Here is a 20,334-nt window from a genome sequence, read left to right as displayed (position 1 = left end):
TCAGGAGATGCCCTTCACACAGTCAAGAAGATAGGAATAAAATATCTATTTTTTAAAGTTGAGGCCATTTCTCAGCTCTCTTACAGCTTAAGGTTCAGGGCACCGTTATATGATTGGTTCCTCCTAGATGTATTTATTCTTATGGAATTTCTAGTACCTCAACACTTTTCTTAGACAAACTTTAGGCGCTGGAGGTAATTTATTGGAAGACCCTGAAAAGATAATCTTTGCCTCCTAGAAGTTCTGTTTTGCAATAACTTATGGAGTTACCAGTCTGTATTTACCCAAGTTCTGTACCTCAATTTTGAGATTTCCTGACAGTTTGGACTTCTACTTTGCTCTAAAATAAAATGGTAGCTTCCATCTGCACCACTGAAATGCTGTTTATCCATATAATGCTGCCAACAATAGGTCGTTATTAAAATAATACTCTGACTGGGGGGGCAGTCCTGTCTGCTTAACGTTTTAAACCTTGTATTACAGGTGTATTTTAACTTTTTGAATTGGGGCATTTTTACTAGTTATGAATTATTTTATGTTGTGCTATCGCTACTGTAGTCGAATATCTGAATACTTCTTCCTCCATCACTGTCACACTCAGCAGCCTCCTGTCACACAGAGGCAATGGCGGAAGATGAACACTGGGGGGCAGCAGCACACCACCGCTCCGTGCGGACATCCTGACGAGGAAGAAGACGGAAGCGGTAGGTACAAACTGAGAACGGTGTTTAACAGAACAATGTTTGGACTCTTCAACAAGCAGAAACCTGTGAAAATCAGGGGTTGCGGCGAAAGCAGGAAGTACGGAATTGCAGCAAAAGATGTGAAAGAGTTGCTCAAAAAAGGCTGCAAATTATTACAGGTGAGCCCTTAATGTGTCTTCTGGCTTGTTTTTGACAGAAGTTGCCTCCCCGGTTTCGCTTTCTCTCACTCGAGGATATGGTTAAAGAGCTAAGTCAACTATGTTGGTAAACAAAAGAAACACACAGTTCTTGAATTACAGCAGCTAGCAGCTTTACACACCAACATTTAAGGGTGCTGTGGACAAATTTTTGGTGTTGTCACACGTTACTTGTGCTGCTACGTATATTAATAGTTACACTGTAGGTTTCGTCCTGCCCAGGGTCGTCTTCACCTTGAAAAATATGGATATGCTAACATGCTCCTGACACAGTTATCAGCATATAAGATCTATAAGGAAGCAGCCTGCAGATAATTAGAAGAAGAAAAAATGTGCATCCATCACAAATGGATCCAAGTTGAAGGGCTCCACACAGAACATTATCCGAGACCAGTGTTTATAAATGTAATGTGTGCAACAGCATGTCGCACAGCAGATGTTTTCATTCATAGAGAAGATCATTTTAAACGTTATCCTTTTAAATCGGTCATATCATATGACCAAGTGTATTTCAGAGACTGTAGCCGCCACGGTTGATCTTCATTAAGACATTGATTAAACTCACTGTACTATAACACAAGATATGTAAGATAAATGTGCAAAGTTAATCTGAACAAACTGTGTCATAGATACCTCTGTGATGTAAGGCAACGTTTAATCTTAAAAGAACGACAGGCACTACTAAGGAGATATATCCAGATGTCATCATGGCTCATGTCTCCAGAGTGTCTGCACATTATGTAAAGAGCATAAAACATGTTTCATGAGAGTACAGCTGATAGCAGTCCAGGCCTGTCCCCACTTCTGAACATTGCACATCTTTTTGGAAGTAAAAAGAAAGACAATATCATTTGGGCCATCTTTTTGTTGGGTTTTAAACATCTTATTGAATTGAATAGATTTTTTTTTTTTTCACATGTCACAAATGATACTTAAGAAAATATTGTATTGCTGTAGTGAATAAGAAAAAAATAAGATATTATTCGTAATATTGTTTAATTTAATGTCTCCCTTATTTCCAGTTGCCACTTTCTGGTGCACATGTTTGTTTGTACGCTGACGGGACCAACGTGACGGAGGAATTCTTCCAGACTCTGCCGAACAACACTGAACTTGTTCTTCTCTCCGGAGATCAGGCGTGGAGCGGAGGAGGTGAATCATACACCATTTTTCAAAAAAAAGAAAGAAGAAGAACACTTGTAGTTGTGTACGTCTTCCTGACCACGCTGACTGTGAGTGTAAACCTCGATAGTGTTTGTTGTCCAACCATCATAAAAAAAAACCTGTGCCTCTAATTTCAGTTGTGTATGACATCGGTCAGTTACTGAGCACAGGCCTGCACAGCGATGACCTCGTTGAAGCGGCGAAAGGGCTCCTGTCTGATGAGCAGGCTCCGAAGAGGCGGAAAATCCTGAATGACCTGCTGCTGAACCTGGACGACAGATCAGAGCTGGAGAGCAGAGAGGAGGATGAGGACTGGTTCAAAGGTACAAAGTCCAGTGTGCAGCAAAATGGTGCTGCCACAAAAACACGAAAATGCTCTTTCCTAAGGAGGTCCTTTTCATGTTAGAACACAATATTTTTTTATGCAAGAGCATATTATTTTCTAATATGTTGTAATAATATTAATAATATTTTCTATTATTAATATAATATTTTCTAATATGTATATAATAACATATTTTTCATTATTATCACACGCCGGATTATTCCATTTTTAAATAGACTCCGAAACATATGACCGGAACGGCAGCAGAACATGCTGACCGTGTTAAATTAGCTTTATGTTGTGCAGCATGTGAACCTATAGAGAAGGGAAAGATATTGTATCACAAAATCGAATAGACAGGGTGAGCAGATTCTACAGTCGTGGTGCCCTTACTGCAAACTTTACATTTTTTTGCCCTCTGCAGCAATACTAGGAGGAATACAGTAAAATCTCAGTCTGTTTTTTTAGTTTTTTTTCCATACTCCATCCATCCATCCATCCATCCATTTTCTTCCGCTTATCCGGGGCCGGGTCGCGGGGGCAGCTGCCTGAGCAGGGACACCCAGACTTCCCTCTCCCCGGATACTGCCTCCAGCTCTTCCGGGAGGACCCCAAGGCGTTCCCAGGCCAGCTGAGTGACATAGTCACACCAGCGTGTCCTGGGTCTTCCTCGTGGTCTCCTCCTGGAGGGACATGCCAGGAACACCTCCCGAGGGAGGCGTCCCGGGGGCATCCGAAACAGATGCCCGAGCCACCTCAGCTGGCTCCTCTCGATGTGGAGGAGCAGCGGCTCTACTCTGAGCTCCTCCCGGGTGACAGAGCTCTTCACCCTATCTCTAAGGGAGCGCCCTGCCACCCTGCGGAGGAAACTCATTTCGGCCGCTTGTATCCGGGATCTTATTCTTTCGGTCATGACCCAGAGTTCATGGCCATAGGTGAGGCTCGGAACGTAGATTGACTGGTAAATCGAGAGCTTCGCCTTTCGGCTCAGCTCTCTCTTCACCACGACAGACCGATACAAAGACCGCATTACTGCGGCCGCTGCACCGATCCGTCTGTCAATCTCACGCTCCGTCCTTCCCTCACTCGTGAACAAGACCCCAAGATACTTAAACTCCTCCACTTGAGGCAGGAACTCTCCTCCCACCTGGAGGGAGCAGGCCACCTTTTTCCGGTCGAGAACCATGGCCTCGGATTTGGAGGTGCTGATTCTCATCCCAGCCGCTTCACACTCGGCTGCAAACCGCCCCAGGGCATGCTGGAGGTCCCGGCTCGAAGGAGCCAACAAGACCACGTCATCCGCGAAAAGCAGAGACGAGATCCATTGGCTCCCGAACCAGATCCCCTCCGGCCCGTGGCTGCGCCTAGAAATTCTGTCCATAAAAGTAATGAACAGAACCGGTTACAAAGGGCAGCCCTGCCGGAGTCCAACATGCACTGGGAACAGGTCTGACTTACTGCCGGCAATGCGAACCAGGCTCCTGCTCCGGCAGTACAGGGACCGCACGGCCCTTAACAGAGGGCCCCCGACCCCGTACTCCCGGAGCACCCCCCACAGTATGCCACGAGGGACACGGTCGAATGCCTTCTCCAAGTCCACAAAACACATGTGGACTGGTTGGGCAAACTCCCATGAACCCTCGAGCACCCTGCGGAGGGTATAGAGCTGGTCCAGTGTTCCACGGCCAGGACGAAAACCGCATTGTTCCTCCTGGATCCGAGGTTCGACTATCGGCCGAATTCTCCTCTCCAGTACCCTGGAATAGACTTTCCCGGGGAGGCTGAGGAGTGTGATCCCCCGATAGTTGGAGCACACCCTCCGGTCCCCCTTTTTAAATAGGGGGACCACCACCCCGGTCTGCCAGTCCAGAGGCACTGTCCCCGACTGCCACGCGATGCTGTAGAGACGTGTCAGCCAAGACAGCCCCACAACATCCAGAGACTTGAGGTACTCAGGGCGGATCTCATCCACCCCCGGTGCTTTGCCACTGAGGAGCTTACGGACTACCTCAGTGACTTCGGCTTGGGTGATGGATGGGTCAACCTCTGAGTCCCCAGCCTCTGCTTCCTCAATGGAAGGCGTGTCAGTGGGATTGAGGAGATCCTCGAAGTATTCCTTCCACCGCCCGACGATGTCCCCAGTCGAGGTCAACAGCTCCCCACCTCCACTGTAAACAGTGTTGGTGGAGGACTGTTTCCCCCTCCTGAGGCGCCGGATGGTTTGCCAGAATTTCTTCGAGGCCGACCGGTAGTCCTTCTCCATGGCCTCCCCGAACTCTTCCCAGACCCGAGTTTTTGCTTCCGAGACTGCCCGTGCTGCCGCACGCTTGGCCTGCCGGTACCCGTCAGCTGCCTCAGGAGTCCCCCGGGCCAGCCAGGCCCGGTAAGACTCCTTCTTCAGCTTGACGGCAACCCTTACTTCCGGGGTCCACCATCGGGTTCGGGGATTGCCGCCGTGACAGGCACCGGAGACCTTACGGCCACAGCTCCGGACAGCCGCGTCAACAATGGAGGTGGAGAACATGGTCCATTCGGACTCTATGTCCCCAGCCTCCCTCGGGATCTGGTCAAAGCTCTCCCGGAGGTGGGAGTTAAAGATCTCCCTGGCAGAGGGTTCTGCCAAACGTTCCCAGCAGACCCTCACGATACGTTTGGGCCTGCCAGGTCTGTCCAGCTTCCTCCCCCGCCAGCGGATCCAACTCACCACCAGGTGGTGATCAGTTGACAGCTCAGCCCCTCTCTTCACCCGAGTGTCCAAGACATACGGCCGGAGGTCAGACGACACGACCACAAAGTCGATCATTGATCTCCGGCCTAGGGTGTCCTGGTGCCACGTGCACATATGGACACCCTTATGCTTGAACATGGTGTTAGTTATGGACAAACTGTGACTAGCACAGAAGTCCAGTAACAAAACACCACTCGGGTTCAGATCGGGGAGGCCGTTCCTCCCAATCACACCCCTCCAGGTAACACTGTCATCGCCCACGTGGGCGTTGAAGTCCCCCAGGAGAACGACGGAGTCCCCGGTTGGAGCACTCTCCAGTACCCCTCCCAGGGACTCCAAGAAGGCCGGGTACTCTGCACCGCTGTTCGGCCCATAAGCCGAGACAACGGTGAGAGCCCTATCCCCGACCCGAAGGCGCAGGGAAACGACCCTCTCGTTCACCGGGGAGAACTCCAACACATGGCGGCTGAGCTGGGGGGCTATAAGCAAGCCTACACCAGCTCGCCGCCTCTCGCCGCGGGCAACTCCAGAGTGGAAGAGAGTCCAGCCTCTCTCAAGGAGTTGGGTTCCAGAGCCCAGGCTGTGCGTGGAGGTGAGACCGACTATTTCTAGTCGGTACCGCTCAACCTCCCGCACCAGCTCAGGCTCTTTCCCCCCCAGTGAGGTGACATTCCATGTCCCCATGGCTAGAGTCACCATCCGGGGATCGGGCCGCCGGGGCCCCCGCCCACGACCGCCACCCATATCCCTCTGCACCGGCCCCTTCTGAACCCTCCCGCGAGTGGTGAGCCCACGGGAGGGCGGGCCCACGTTGCTCGTTCGGGCTGCGCCCGGCCGGGTCCCGTGGGCAGAGACCCGGCCACCAGGCGCTCGCCTGCGAGCCCCAACCCCGGGCCTGGCTCCAGGGTGGGGCCCCGGTGACGCCGATCCGGGCGACGTGCACGTCCTTGGTAGTATGACTTTCATCATACTGTCACGTGTAACAAACCTCGCAATAGATCGACAGATATCAACGGCCAATATATTAATAATATTTGCCCAGTTGGACCAGTCGCGTTAATATGAAAACGTCTGTCTGGTTCCCAGCAAAGTTTACTGTTTCACTGCACTGATATATGCTAAATTTAATTCCTAAACTTTAAAATAGTCTTCCACTATTTGTATACATTTCACATATTTGTCGCCAGCCTTTGATATCGGCCACAGAAATCCAGTGTTGGCCCGGGCTCTACTTTGCAACCTCACTACTGTGGCTTTAGACTTGAGCTCCTGAGACCTTTGACATGTCATCTGAGAACTTAGAGATGCGTTATCAGCGTCTTATCATTTGCACACGTCAGGCAGAATACAGGCTCATGTTGTGATAATGACACACAGGATCAGATGTCTGACTCGAGGCACCACCATACTCCACTAGAAGTGATGGTTGAATGATCCAACAGCTTCTGAAACCCCCTTTGCCTCGCCCTCTACTCTGGTATCTGCTCTGGTCATGAATCTCTCCAGTTGCATTAATTCTGTCCAAATCCAGTTCACACTGTAATTGGGCAGCCGTGTATGTCTCTCTAAAACCCTCTTCTTTCCATCTGTTTCTGTCACACACAGAACTATGAATGTCTTGCAGGAGAAACTGTCTAAAATGTACACTGCTATCTGGTGACTGAAAAGTTCAATCAAATAAGCCTGACAGTCCAAACTGTGGCCATATTTCAGTAAACAAATGGGCTCCCGGTGATTCTCTGATCTCATTCATTGTCAAGCTGTCAGTGGTCAAAGGCTGAAGCTTTTATTATTAGCCAGTGAAATGAGCAGAGGTATTTTTTTTATCCTCCGTGATGCATGACATATTGCAGCGCTGAAATAGGATTCAAATCAAAAGAAATGTCGGGATGGCAGCTGGATATGGACCAAGATGAGTCAGTTGGGGACTTTAAAGACGAGACATAATCACTAGATGCTCTTGAGATTTATTAGACTTGACAATCTTGGATTTGAAAAACCATGTGTGGTGAAGTGGATTACTTTTGAATACCTGTTTCTGCACTGAAACCTGGTGAACAAAATCCCTGCATCTAACCGTGATGGTACTGTGGAAATCATGTTCTAATCAGTACAATATGTCGCAGACATTGCAGTGAATGACTTGTATAGTAAATGTTGAGTGGGGCTTCATTTCAGGTGTCGATACTCGATTCAAGACAAAGTCCGCCTACATGAAGTTCAACTGTGAAAGCAGGATACGAGGCTACATGAAGGAGGTAAAACTTATTTTACTCAAGAATCCTCAAGTGTCTGGCAGAACATCTAACAGCTTGGCTTACGGTCTCTGTTCTCAGTTGGGTGAAGCCACCAAAAGCATACAGAAGGCTAAAGTCAAGGCAGAGTTTCAGAAGGCATCAGAGTGCCTGGGGGAAATGCTGAAGGCAGCGAGGTACAACGGCTGCTACTTCGACAGGACTGAAAAGGAGCCAGATCGCCTCTGTACTCAGGAAGGATGGTTTACCTGCCAGGTATTACAGGAAGAAAGGATACGCCAAAGTGTTGATAGGAAAATGTGACGCATTTACAAGATCTGAGACACGAACACTCTGGCGTCTAGTCACTAACCTCTAACACTGCAATCGTTTTTGTAATCAGTGCTCAGTGTCTGAGGTCAGTTATGTTACTTGTGCACTCCCATATCACCGTGATAACAGTCCAGGACAAGAACATTTTTACAGTTTGACGTTGAAAGAACTGGCTGTGACGTTTACTGTGTTGCTTCTACCTCAGGGATCATTTGACCTGGACATGTGCCGGTCTCTTCACTCCATCAACCCCTACAGCAGCCAGGAGAGCAGGATCGTCTTCAGCACGTGGAATCTGGACCACAGGTGGGACACTTCAGCCGAGTCAAAAAGCATTTCACTGTCACAAGGGGCAAACCCAGACCGGCTACGTGAAGTATTAATTGAAAGAAAATAAAAGATTTCCTCTTCATGTGTCCAGAATTGAGAAGAAGAGGACGGTTATTCCCGCTCTGTTGGAAGCTCTGCAGAATCACAAGAGCACTGACGTCAACCTGAACTACTTCTACCGCCTGCTGTTCACCAGGGAGAACCTGAAGCTGGTTCACATCGTTTGCCACAAGAAGGGAGCTCACAACCTGCTGTGTGACACCAAGAAGATTTACAGACAAGCCAGTACCACAGACAAGGGAAGACAGAAGGCTAAAGGGAAGAAGAGGCGCTTGATGTGAATATTTTTTAACTAAATTTGTTTTTCATTTGTATGAACTGTGACCACACTAAGACTGATGAATTCTGTGAATAATTAACTCAGGCCCACTGTAACAGGAGGAGATCCACAACAAGCGGACTTCCTGTTTTTACCTCACATGATTTTTCTTTTTTTAACCTGTCGTGAATTTTCTGAGCCAGTGCAGCCTGCAGAGCTTGAAGACAGCCTGACAGCAGTTTGTTAAACCAAATCAATCACACTGAAACAACCCTTTACAATCATGAAAACATTTATTTGTTCTTTGTGCTGGCACAACGATGCAAAACGCATGAACTGATTACAATGACTGCTTGATGTACGAGGCATTCACTCAGTTGCAAAGGTTGCATAGCAGAATATGAAAAAGCATTTAGCATAAATAAAGGCAGTAAAAATATATTGAACATTTGATTGGATGATCAGAACAATCAGCTCACTATATACAAAATACTACAAGATAAGAACAGCACAAGTGCAGTTACTGCTAAAGTTAGAAGACTAGATGGCATTTTCAAAGTCAGGTTTAAGTTCTCCCCAATTTAATTACACCAAAGACTTTTATCAGTAACCTACTGTCTTTAGTTAGTTTTTTAATGTAACATTTTTTCATATAAAATGTTCTCACGTTTGCAAATCAGTCTTGGAAAACAGCTGCCACAAAACTTAGCACACAAAGATGTGTTGATGAGGAATATGAGACACTTGGTGAACGATGGCTCATTCAGCTTCTACAATGAATGTGTGATATTAAAAACTTTTACCATGAAACTGCTCTGAGGCATGTGTAGCCTCCTTTCTCGTCATGTTTATATAGTCTGAAGCCAGAACATGAATGCTGTTGCATTTTATAATATCTCATATGTACATTTGTGCGAATAATACCTTTTTTTTTTAAATGACATTAGCTTTTTAAAATGATTGTAAAGGAGACATATTGTGCTTTTTTTACATATGTTTTTGTGCATGATAAAAGACCTTGAAAGTTAGAATGGTTGAAGTCCACATCAACAGAAGCTCCTCTCTCCCACAAAAACACTGCTCCTGAAACGCCTCATCAGTAACAATTCTGCGACTTTTTGACATCACACTATGTCACAGAGTCAAACCATTTATGACTAGTGCCTCGTTTTGCACGCAAGAAGTGATTTAGCACAGCTGCTCTGTTGTTGGTGTTAGCGTTGCTGGGTCCGGTGTGGGGGACCTTAAAGAGGAACTAAAATAGTGAGAGTTTCGGACAGAGGGGGAATACTGTGTTACAGCACTGGATAGTATGAGAATGTCATGTGCATGTAAACCTATTCAAGTAGTAGCCTAAAATAAAATGATGATCCTATGAAACTGAGCACAATATGTCTCCTTAAATACAGCGCCATTTGTCACCTCTCAACGTTAATCTCAGTCTGCAAATTTGCACTCAAATGTTAAAGCGGTGCGTTGTGTGGACTGATTTGTCTAAATAAAGTGCTGTGACAAAACACTCCAGGTAGGAACGATGCTGACTGAACAGGAGGGGTTTGTAACTGGAAGTTCAGCAATAAATGAATACAGTTTTATGTGTTTGGACGGTTCTTGGCAAGTCAAAAATGAACAGTTTACTGTGTTAATATCATAAATTAATTTGGCAAACTTCCGTGGTGCTCGAGTTACTGAGCTGTGTTCATCTCAGAACAGGTTTAAGGCAGATGCAGTACAGCCACATAATGTCAGCTTGTCTGTGAGGGACGGTCAGCTAACTGCAGACTCAGCTGCATTAATTTCATCGGTCACTCACGTCGCAGGGTGCAAGTTCACCCCCGGTGAGTCGCAACTGGGAGTCCAACACAGTCATTAATGCAGCCGCTCTTCGCTAAGTGTCCCCTCTGTCGTCGCGCTGCATACTGTCGCTGCCGCTGCTGCCCACCTCCTCTTCATCACTGTCCTCTGGGGCGTAGTAATGCCGTCTCCTGCCTTGCCTCCGGACGCGGGAAGAAGACGCTGATGGCCTCTGAGGAAAGTCCTGCCGAGTAAAGAAGTCCATCGTTTTGTCATTTGTTCAACATGGACATAAACTTCACCAAAACAACAAACTGTCACTGCCATATTTAATAACAGTACAGGAATCCGACAAAGTGCTGTTTCAAGTTGGCGGAGTCAGTCTACTGGCGGGAGGGTTTCATAAGCCAGCTGGTGTGGTTGTCTTGAGTATTGTTATACAGTTTTATCAGGGGGGATCTCATTTAGATGACCACTTTATCAGTAGCTGACTGTGTGCACCCCTGGCACTCTATGGCAGGAGTTGCATCCTAAAATGTTTACCTGTAGCCTAAAACATCACCCATAGAACATATCTTATACTCTCACAGTCATGCTCGCATAAACCAAAGTGCCTCACCTGTACGGTGTCCAGGTTCCCAAAGAACTGCTCCACAGGAAGAATCTGATTGCTGTCGTCATCTGGGAAGAAGTTTTTGTTGGTTTCTTCACAGTCCATGTCGTCAGGGTCCCGTTTGTCCAAGGCGCCGTTCACTCTGCAGCTGTCCACATCCAGTCCAGACCTCATCTCGTTTTCTTTGCCCTCCTGCCCTTCGAGCTCCGGTGACGCCGTACACCTCCTCCTGCCTGCAGACTGGTGGCACTCGCAGCTGATGTGAGAGAGTCTCTCCAGAGGACCGTCTGCTTTACTGTGCCCACTGGCCGCTGCACCGCTGTCAGCTGCCGAGTGCGTCTTTGAACTTTTCATACACCTCCTCCTCGTAGAAGACGCCTGATGACACAGAGTTAATCTTCAACTGACACTTGCAAAACATACTGTGACAGCAGTTCACAGATGTGAAAAGTTACAATCGTCCAGTTTAGAAAAACAAACATCAGCCACGTTTGACACAAACCTTTTTGGAACTTTTGGCCTCAGAGTTGATCTTTCTCTTTCTGGGTTTCAAGCTGCCGAGTTGACCGGGCATCTGCAAAGCAACACAATTATGTTTGTTTAACCTCTTGAGGCAATTATGGCGACCAGTGAATGGCAGGGAGGCAGCTGTCATTACATTAGCAGCTCTGAGGCTCCTGCTAAGCATGTAGTTAATTATTAGTAAAATGTTTTCACTGAGCCTCCCTGACTTTAGTGATAGCAGAGTAACACAGCCCTGTAAGATACAACTAGCTTTGATTTATTAAGCACTATTCTGTATGAGACTGCCCTATGACACACTTTAAAAGCATGAAGATGTTGGAAGTAGTTCACTGTTAAGAGGTGCATACGAGCAGGCACATTATGCTGGTTTATCCATTTTTTTTTTTTTTTTTTTTAGATATTCTGTAAGATGATGGTGTTTTGTTTCTGAGAATGTGTTCAAACTGATGGAGTAGAGATCATTTTTTTGTCCAACATTGATGATAACAACATCAATTCTAATGCTTGACATCTCTGGGGTCTTTCCAGCAGGCAGGGTCATATATGAGACCTCAAAACTGCACATATTCAGTGACAGCTGGTGCAGTGACCACCCACCGACTCAAGGACGTTGTTTTAAGGACACTTTGAATTCAGACTAAACAATGAAAACGTCACTCAGCTCCGTGCAGTCGCCCTGAAACAGGAACGGCGCTTGCCAGACTCCACCCAAAATGTTATCAATTTAACTCTGTGTCACCTCTCACGACTTTGCTCCATTAACATTAAATTTGCAACAAAAAGGTGCGTCCGAGCCGTGCCGAATTACAGGTAAGGACAGACACGTCATATTCTCACTATAAAGACGATACATTTGGTCCGCTGAAGTAACGGAGCTTTTGACAGGTGAATTCCATGCGCAACGTCGGTACATAAAGGCAACACGGAGAAAGGGAGCTACACCCACGGTCGGTCCAAATGACAGTCACATGGTACAAGACTGTCTACTGCGTTGTCTATGAACACAATTATACACCCTTGACGGTTACGGGGGAAAAAGCCAAGAGCTCGCAAAACACCGTCCGCAAATCGACTTCGACATATCGGCTAACAAGCTAATAAGGCTAGCACGAAAGCTATGAGCCGCCGTCAACTTATTGAGGAGCTTTTGCTTTCAGTTTTATGGTCCTGATAAGCACCTACCTTGTGTATCATTTGCCGGCGTGGCGCTTTTGTTTTCCAGCGACCCTGGTATTAGAGTTTCGACGATATTTTCCGTTATTAGCCTTCAGGTAAGTCGGTGACGGCTAGCTACAAAAAAACATCTGTAATTCAACGATAGGCGACGTCATGACCTCACTGAATTTATTTCCTGTTGCTGAAGTTCAGTCGGAGGTCAGAGATTTCCGCCTGCACCGCAATACCACAGTCAATTACATCCGACTGTTCGTCAGTGTTAACTAGATTTCTTTAACTGTAACATGTCGTTTCATCATGAGCACAGTTATAAAAGTCACAATCCTATTAAAATGCACATGGTTTTATTTTGAAGGCACACTCACCTTTTTCCGCTTTTACGCGCGGTTAGCTCATGTGTTAGCTGGTCAGGTGGACTTGTATCCGTCCTCTCAATGATGCGCGACGAGAGGTCGACAATAAACGTCGCTTTTGTCAGTGTGTGGAGATTTTGGGTTCTACGTTTCCGGGGGGTTTTGGTTTAACTGGGTCATGTGAGGTGACAGAGAGGAATTCACGACGTTGTCCACGAGAGGGTGCTAGAGACTTTATAATGCTGCCTCCTCTGTGCGTGTGTGTGCGTGACTTACTGATGACTTAATGACGACTTAATATTTGAGGATTGCTTGTTAATGGTTTGTCTTGGGTGCCATTCTCTATTTAATTTAGCCTATTTATGACCTGCTTTAGGTTGAGTTTTCCTGTTGTTCCACCTGTTGATGCCTGTAAAACTGCTCTTTGTTTTTTTTTGTTTTTTTAATATATATATTTTTAACAAGGAATTGTACTGTTTCCTGGGATGTAATAATTTGGAAGAGGTATGAAGTGTGCCCTTTAATGAGGAGACAGGAGTCACAGTAAGACTGCTTAATAAATACTTTTTTAAATATAAATTCAAAGAAGATAATCATGCCAGCATTTACTTGTGTGAATCACTCCTGAACCAACGGGAAAGATGTTCTTTTCTTTAAATAGTTTTTACTTTGGTATAGTTGAAGTACTATGAAAACAAGAATTATTTTTCTAATTCAATAATTCGGTGTTTATGTAAGGTTTTCCTAAAACCTATATTATTTACAACTTTGTATGTAGATGAGAGATGTGTGTTATATATACTCATCATTCATTATGCTCATTATTGCGCTGTAGCTACTACACTTGTATTATTATGTTCATCTTCAGTTCCTGTTTGTATTCCTTGGTGCAGATATATATAATCAATGTGTAATGTTTAATAAAGTTTAAAAGTCAGTTGTTTGATTGTGTCCTTCATTGCTGAATGATTCTTGTTGTATATTACATGTGATTATCATTTCTGATCATGCAGCCTAATATTTTGTGATCATGTACACAATGTACATTTTCAATCTAATTTCATTGCACGTTTGGTTTAAATGGTCATATTTAATTACATTTTTGGAGTCAGCCTGAATAAAGTAAGTAAGTTATTCTCATTAAATTAGATTAATGCAGACCTATAAACCTCGTGCGTTTATCCAGTTACTCCATTTAAAGTCAAGGTGAACTTCTACATGAACATATTGTGTTAATTATTATTATTTATACATAATTGTACCCAACTTGACAGAAACACTTGCTAACTGATGTGACCCTTTACATTTGAACATTCTGAAGTAACTAAAATGTTTGTTTGTTTGTTTGTTTGTTTTAAGTACATATTGTTTTAAAGCAACACATAGATGTGTTTCAGATCAACTTCTATCTTCATGGTCGTCACTCTGAAGTGGTGGACACCTGGTGTGTGTGAGAAACGAGAGACCTGCTGATCCCAGATCAGTGCGGCGCATTAGGGGAGGAGATATTTGGGGCTGGGGGGGAGAGAGAGAGAGAGAGAGAGAAAGAGGGAGAGAGAGAGGTCCCGTGCAGCAGGTCTCCAGTCAGAGAGAAGCAGACGACGCCTGAGGTCATGCTGCGTGTCCTGCATCATTTCCCCGCACCTAGAGGCGACGTGTGACTCCACTGGGCGCCGTCATGGCCAAAGGAGGCCCCGGGGCCACTTCAGTGTCAGCGCTCTCACGCAGCCGAGGGCGCGACATCTGGTGTCCAAATGAGAAGGGACGGCGGTGGAGGACTGCACTCGGACGCACAGTTGAGAAACACTATGAAGGGAAAAGGTACAACGCGCGAGGGTCTCTGTGAGCCGCAGTGAGAGCCATGGATCACCTTTTCCGGAGGAAGCGGGTCGGTCTGCTGAAGCCCCTGCTGAGCCTGTCTCTGGTCTTCGCCTCTTTTCTCATGATCCACAAGCTGAAGCTGGCGGAGAAGGATGGCGCGGGAGTGAAACACGCGAGGGATGCCGGCTGGTGCGGCTCAGAGTGTTTCTCATTCAAGAAAGGAGCCGTGAAGAGCACTTCGGGGAGCTCAGAGGCTCCTGCGCTCGGCAGCGACGTGGACGCGCAGCGGGTCTCCAACGGGACCCCGTCTTCATGGGACGCACAGGTGCTCAACTGCAGCGAGGACGCGTCGGTGAGGACGCAGGACTGGTTCCGGCGCTTGGACCCGAGATTTCACCAGTTCGTTCTGCACAGACACTGCAGGTACTTCCCCATGCTCATCAACCACCCGGAGAAGTGCGCGGATGGAGAGGTGCACCTCCTCATGGTGGTCAAGTCCGTCATCGAGCAGCACGACCGGCGGGAGGCGGTGCGTAAAACCTGGGGCAAGGAGCACACAGTGGACGGGAAGAAAATCAAAACTTTATTTCTTTTAGGGAGCCCGACGAGCGGGAAAGACACCAAGAACCTCCAGAAACTGATCGAGTACGAGGACGTGATCTACGGGGACATCCTGCAGTGGGACTTCATGGACACCTTCTTCAACCTGACCCTGAAGGAGGTCAACTTTCTCAAGTGGTTCGACATCTACTGCTCCGGCGTGCAGTTCATCTTCAAGGGAGACGACGACGTGTTCGTGAACACGCACAACCTGCTGGAGCTCATCGGCTTCAAGGTGGAGGAGCGCAAGGAGGCCGACGTGTTCTTGGGGGACACCATCTCCAAGGCGATCCCCATCCGGAACCGCCAGAGCAAATACTACATCCCCAAAGAGCTGTACGATAAGCCGTACCCCCCTTACGTCGGAGGTGGGGGGTTTCTGATGTCCTCCCAGCTGGCCAGGAGGCTCTTCGTGGTCTCGGAGGACATGGAGCTGTACCCGATCGACGACGTGTTTTTGGGGATGTGTCTGCAGAAGCTCCACTTGTCCCCAGAGCTGCACCCGGGCTTCAGGACCTTCGGCATCACCAGGCGCCGGGTGAGCCCCATGAACAGCGAACCGTGCTTTTATAAAAACCTCATCGTGGTGCACAAGCTGAGCGCGCAGGAGCTGCTCAGGATGTGGAGCGTGGTGCACAACGGGGACCTGGTTTGCGCGCAAAAGACCTCCATATGACCGGCAGTGGATCAAGTCACTGAAGCCGAGCTGACTTTGAATTGATCGCACATGATGATGCATGTAGTGGAGGGAGGGTGGGCTTCGACACCTGGAGGACAATGCATTTTCATCCAAACGATGTGTTTTTACCCATCCCGTCACTGCTTTGAAAAATGTCTGCATGCGAAAATTAAAGGTGCACTCTGTAGTTTGGGGGAGGAGATTTTAAATTAGAAAAGAAAGATCTTCATTGACTGATAAGCAAACTCTCTTTTCTTTTCGCGACTGAATAAACAGACCATAACAACGTAAATATTGAAATTTTTAGTTTGAATTTATTCTCCAAAACTACACAACGGCCCTTTAAAAAGGGCCCCACGCTCATGTGAACGGGTTGGGTCTCCTCTCCACTAGTCCTACAGTGCTTTGATTCTTTCTTTTTTTTTTTTTTTCCATTTCGTGAAACCACTACCACGCGTCCCCTGGAAGGTTTCTGTACTTCTTTTGCTCTTTAGTGCCATTTCAAACTCCATTGATGTAAATCTGAGAACCAGTGTTCATGTAAAAAACAAACAAAGTTGTAATGGTTCCAGTGCGTGTTTGTGCGTGTTTGTGCAGGCGTAAATGAGACTTGACTTGTTACATTCAGGTGTTCCTCTGGAGCTGCTGATCCTGATCGTTAAAATTGCGCGATTGCAGGATTTCAGCGTGACTTGTCAAAGTGGACTCTGAGAAAAACAGATGGCTGAGTGATTCTGACCTTGTAAAAAAATCAAGCGATATCATTTTTTTTTTTTTTCAAAGTTAATATATTGTTTTATTTCACCTTTTATTGTATTTTTTAAAAGAGTTAATTCATTTGTGTATGATTTTCCGCAGAGGCGGGCCAAAAACTGAAGAAACCAAAGGGCTGTGATACTGTAGATTTATGTACGATAGTGTAAATAAAAAAAATGGAGATCTCTGTGTAAATACTGGATGAATGTCGCAGCGTTTGATTCATAGTGATGTGTGAACAGCTGGAGAACAGCACTCTGGAGTAAGATGCACTGTTTATTTAAACAAGTACAGATACACTTGAAAAAAAAAAAACAGCCATATGATGCCATCATTATTTATCATTCAGAAAATACTGGCTGCTAAGCAAATGAAAACACGATACAAAATATCCACCGTCACAATCGCCCTCGGTACACAATCAGACTGAAGCCAATGTGATGGACTGAGGAGTTACAAAACAAGCATACTCTTATACATCAACCATATTGACCAAGTTTAGTTGATACCATTAATACAACGCGCATTGATAAAGAATTTACCTTTGCTGACATTACATTTTGCAAGAGTAGAATAAAAAACCTGAGAACACCTCAGGCTGTTTTAAGGACGTTTCTGTTCTCGAGAAGAGAAGGAGGATGAATCACAGACGTGTTACAATCAACATGGTCTTAACACTGTCGCACAGAAGGAGAAGAAAAAGTATTACTGTTAACTGAAAAAACGTCCGACTTTAAAATCACTTTAAAGGTGCACTTTGTAGCGAAGAGGTGACAGATCTTCACTGACTTAAACAACAAGTCTTGAAGTTTTAATGTTTAATTTTGTTTAAATGTGGCGGACCCTGCCACCTTTTCTAGCTTCAAAGTATTCTGCGGACCTTAATTACCTCTGAGAACAGCTTGCTTATTCAGTTATGTAAAAAGCACAAATATTTCAATTTGTACTATCACCTCAATAATAATGTATATATTGAAATTCCAAGTTTGAATTTCTTCCCCAAAACTACGCAGTGCCCCTTTAAAGCCACTGAAGTGCCTCAATGTGTTTGTTGGGGTCAGTTTTAAGTCTTTTTTTTTTAGCAAAAAATAAATACATAATGTCGACTTGAGGAAAAACAGGTGCTACACAAATTCTACAGTATAAATCACATTCATTGTTGTGTTTTCATTTTATTTGAACAATTCTGTCGGGTTAAAAGGTGTACCTTCACTTGTCTAGTATAAAAAACTGTGCTGTCTACTCAAGATTGTCAGTAGGCGATAGGCAGGAAAATAAATTAATCCATATGTTACTGAGCTTATCATCAATGAAGCCTCATCCCTTTGGCAAAGTGCTACATAATACCTTCTATATACTCTATACCCTATATATTCTATTTAAGACAATAAATGAATGTGTAAACAGACTGTAAAGCATGAAGCTGACAGTGAGGCTGCACTTCTTGGACTGAAGCATCGTCTGCTGGAGCGATGCCAAGGGAGGAAAGTCTTCTGCTTGTAACTAAACCTCCTCCTTTACTGTCATTACCGCCTCCAGGGTCTCTAAGTGTCAGTCATTGTCATCAACCTCTTAGTACACACAGTGATTGATAACATATTGAATGATACTACACTGGCTATCAATGGTCAGCTCTTAACCTGGTTCGTTATGAGCGGACGCACATTCCACAAAAGCGATTGCTAATTTTGAACTATTTTCTAATGCAAAAAATGCCAAGTCATTACCATCTTTAAATATAGTGTTGACTAGTTAAACGGACAGTTCACCCAACAATACATATTTTCCCCCTTACCTGAACTGCTATTTATCTCTATAGATTGTTTCGGTCTATGTTATTGAGTTTTGGAGATCACGCCGTATCACAACGGAGATGGAAGTGTGCATCCACTAATGGACTCGGGCTGGTGCTCATGACAGCTCGGGAGGTAAACATTAATGGCGTTGACTAGTTTAGGGAGCTCACTTAGCTCGCCTGTTGTCTACAGGTTCTGCTTGGTGATGCGGTAAGCAGGTGTAGTTCAGAAAGAAAGAAAACAGTGGAAGCCTTAACCTGCTCACAACAATCCCTACAACTCGTCAACTCACACCAATGACCATCTGGATGCATAAACAGCACTATAGGTAAGAGGAAAAATATGTATTTTTGATTTTGGGGTGAACTGTGCCTTTACGTTTTAAAGCTATGCTATGTAAAGTTTAAGGTGTTTCTAGAGAAAGATAGCTGATTGTTGAGTCTCATACCCAGGCCATCAAATACTGATGCTTTGTGTTGACTTTGGTGCTGAGCCACCAACCTAAAGTGTCAGTTTTTGACAACTTGCTGATCAGACTCAACAATCAACCATCTTTCTCCAGGAAGTTATGTATCATTCCTTTGAAACAAAAACGTTTTACACAGAAAGGTTAGTTTATCGGCCCGTGAGACCAGCTGTATATATGTGTATGTCTTCTTTGGCTCCAGAGGAGTCGCATCTGAGAAAAAAAAAAACCTGATGATGTCAGAGTGATGTCATCAGAGTGATCTCAGCATGGGCTAAGAGCCAAAAGATTTATAAAAGACAGCGTGCATTGCAAACAGAGCGTGGATTTACCAGACAGATGGGACTTATAAGAAGATGTTAATTTGACCATTCTTTTTTACACCTGTCTCTTGAGTCACCCAAACCTCACTGAAGCACAATATTAAACCAACGGTTGACTCCTTTAAGCTGTACAATCCCAACCAGGGAGGCTCCAAACGGCAGTGAGCCTCAAAACTAAGATACCAGCAAACAGCACACAGAGTGTTCATGATGTTTAGCAGTAGATGCAACGCCATGTTGTAATGTCAGTTTTTACAGAGACTTATAAGACAAGGACATTCCCATGTAGGTAATCTTTATAAAATGTTAAATATATAAATTAGAAAATCAAAAATGGCCTTGGAAGTCCTGGTGCAAATGTCAGTGAATACATCAGTTTTCTAAAAGTGCCGATATGCAGAAACATCAGACCAGTAAATATGAGTAGCCCAGCTGCTTGGAACCAGTGTCAGCGCTTCCCTGGTGGATGTCCTTTGGACAGGGGTGCCAGAGCCGGGATGCGACTGCCTCTGCCCATGGGCCTGGCTCTGGCCCCGACCGACCAGGCCTGCTTCAGCTTGGATCCACTGACAGCCCTGCCTGGAGACAGACAGACACACACACATACACACACACACACACACACACACACACACACACACACACACACACAGACACACACACATTTTTGAGAACTTGTAAAAAGACGACGCCCCTGTTGTGTACCATTTAGCACTAGACAAAGCAGCCTGCATCACCTTTGATGTGAATACAAACAGGAAGGGGTCAGGATGTAAACAGCTTGTGGTGATGCGGCGGCACGCAATGCATTTTGTCAGCCTACTTGGGTGGTTTCCCCACACTGTTTAATAATTTTCAAACTTGTCTAAACGTGTGTTTGCTGTTAAGGCAATCATTTATTAGTCCGGAGGAGCCAGGTGGATAAACTATTTCCTGGTGTAAAATCCTGAAAAGTTAATTAATTCACTGTTGACCGTTTTGTACCTTTATAATAGTGGGTAAAGCATTTTGGCACTCACTAGATGAAAAAAGAAAAGTGATTTAAGATCGGTGTGTCAACGCGGTTGTTATGACGCCTGATGTGAAAGGGCAGCATGC

The 20,334-nt window shown here is 45.5% G+C and overlaps 4 protein-coding genes across 7 annotated transcripts in view; 2 read left to right on the top strand and 2 right to left on the bottom strand.

Annotated features, from left to right (window-relative positions):
- The first annotated feature begins 701 nt into the window (after positions 1-701).
- Positions 702-9,148, top strand: dffb (DNA fragmentation factor, beta polypeptide (caspase-activated DNase)). Its single transcript, XM_030423934.1, has 7 exons — positions 702-862; positions 1,924-2,053; positions 2,203-2,388; positions 7,297-7,376; positions 7,455-7,628; positions 7,891-7,991; positions 8,107-9,148. The coding sequence occupies exons 1-7, from the start codon at positions 740-742 to the stop codon at positions 8,354-8,356; spliced, it is 1,044 nt and encodes a 347-aa protein (XP_030279794.1). The 5' UTR covers positions 702-739; the 3' UTR covers positions 8,357-9,148.
- c7h1orf174 (chromosome 7 C1orf174 homolog) lies at positions 8,609-12,981 on the bottom strand. 2 transcript variants are annotated; one of them, XM_030423936.1, is made up of 4 exons: positions 12,808-12,981; positions 11,244-11,315; positions 10,748-11,119; positions 8,609-10,372 (listed from the first exon to the last, which is right to left on the bottom strand). In XM_030423936.1, exons 2-4 carry the CDS (start codon positions 11,313-11,315, stop codon positions 10,223-10,225), a joined length of 594 nt encoding a protein of 197 aa, XP_030279796.1. In that variant the 5' UTR covers positions 12,808-12,981; the 3' UTR covers positions 8,609-10,222. The 2 variants fall into 2 exon arrangements, with proteins under 2 accessions (XP_030279796.1, XP_030279795.1); XM_030423935.1 differs by lacking the exon at positions 12,808-12,981 and adding an exon at positions 12,449-12,725.
- A 1,369-nt stretch (positions 12,982-14,350) lies between these two features.
- On the top strand, positions 14,351-16,848 carry b3gnt7l (UDP-GlcNAc:betaGal beta-1,3-N-acetylglucosaminyltransferase 7, like). Its single transcript, XM_030424416.1, has one exon. It carries the CDS (start codon positions 14,657-14,659, stop codon positions 15,890-15,892), a length of 1,236 nt encoding a protein of 411 aa, XP_030280276.1. The 5' UTR covers positions 14,351-14,656; the 3' UTR covers positions 15,893-16,848.
- Positions 16,849-17,732: 884 nt separating this feature from the next.
- The window catches only part of cep104 (centrosomal protein 104), a 34,600-nt gene continuing 31,998 nt past the window's right edge, over positions 17,733-20,334 (bottom strand). For all 3 annotated transcript variants that reach the window (XM_030424413.1, XM_030424412.1, XM_030424411.1), the window contains one exon: positions 17,733-19,815. In XM_030424413.1, coding sequence (XP_030280273.1) covers positions 19,789-19,815 — 27 coding nt within the window. In that variant the 3' untranslated portion in view covers positions 17,733-19,788. The remainder of the gene's footprint in view (positions 19,816-20,334) is intronic.

Source organism: Sparus aurata, chromosome 7, assembly GCF_900880675.1.
Source record: "Sparus aurata chromosome 7, fSpaAur1.1, whole genome shotgun sequence".
NCBI classification, from domain to species: domain Eukaryota; kingdom Metazoa; phylum Chordata; class Actinopteri; order Spariformes; family Sparidae; genus Sparus; species Sparus aurata.
Note: the sequence above shows the minus strand (reverse complement) of the source record. Positions and strands in the feature narration are given on the sequence as shown.

Bases quoted from the DNA above. Each gene is read 5' to 3' on its own strand.
- dffb (XM_030423934.1), top strand. From the start codon at position 740: ATGTTTGGACTCTTCAACAAGCAGAAACCTGTGAAAATCAGGGGTTGC. The intron at 7,629-7,890 runs GTATTACAGGAA...CTTCTACCTCAG, and splicing joins AAGGATGGTTTACCTGCCAG to GGATCATTTGACCTGGACAT. The intron at 7,992-8,106 runs GTGGGACACTTC...TCATGTGTCCAG, and splicing joins ACGTGGAATCTGGACCACAG to AATTGAGAAGAAGAGGACGG.
- c7h1orf174 (XM_030423935.1), bottom strand. The intron at 11,120-11,243 runs GTTTGTGTCAAA...CTGTGTCATCAG, and splicing joins AGGCCAAAAGTTCCAAAAAG to GCGTCTTCTACGAGGAGGAG. The intron at 10,373-10,747 runs GTGAGGCACTTT...TTTACTCGGCAG, and splicing joins GGAACCTGGACACCGTACAG to GACTTTCCTCAGAGGCCATC.
- b3gnt7l (XM_030424416.1), top strand. From the start codon at position 14,657: ATGGATCACCTTTTCCGGAGGAAGCGGGTCGGTCTGCTGAAGCCCCTG.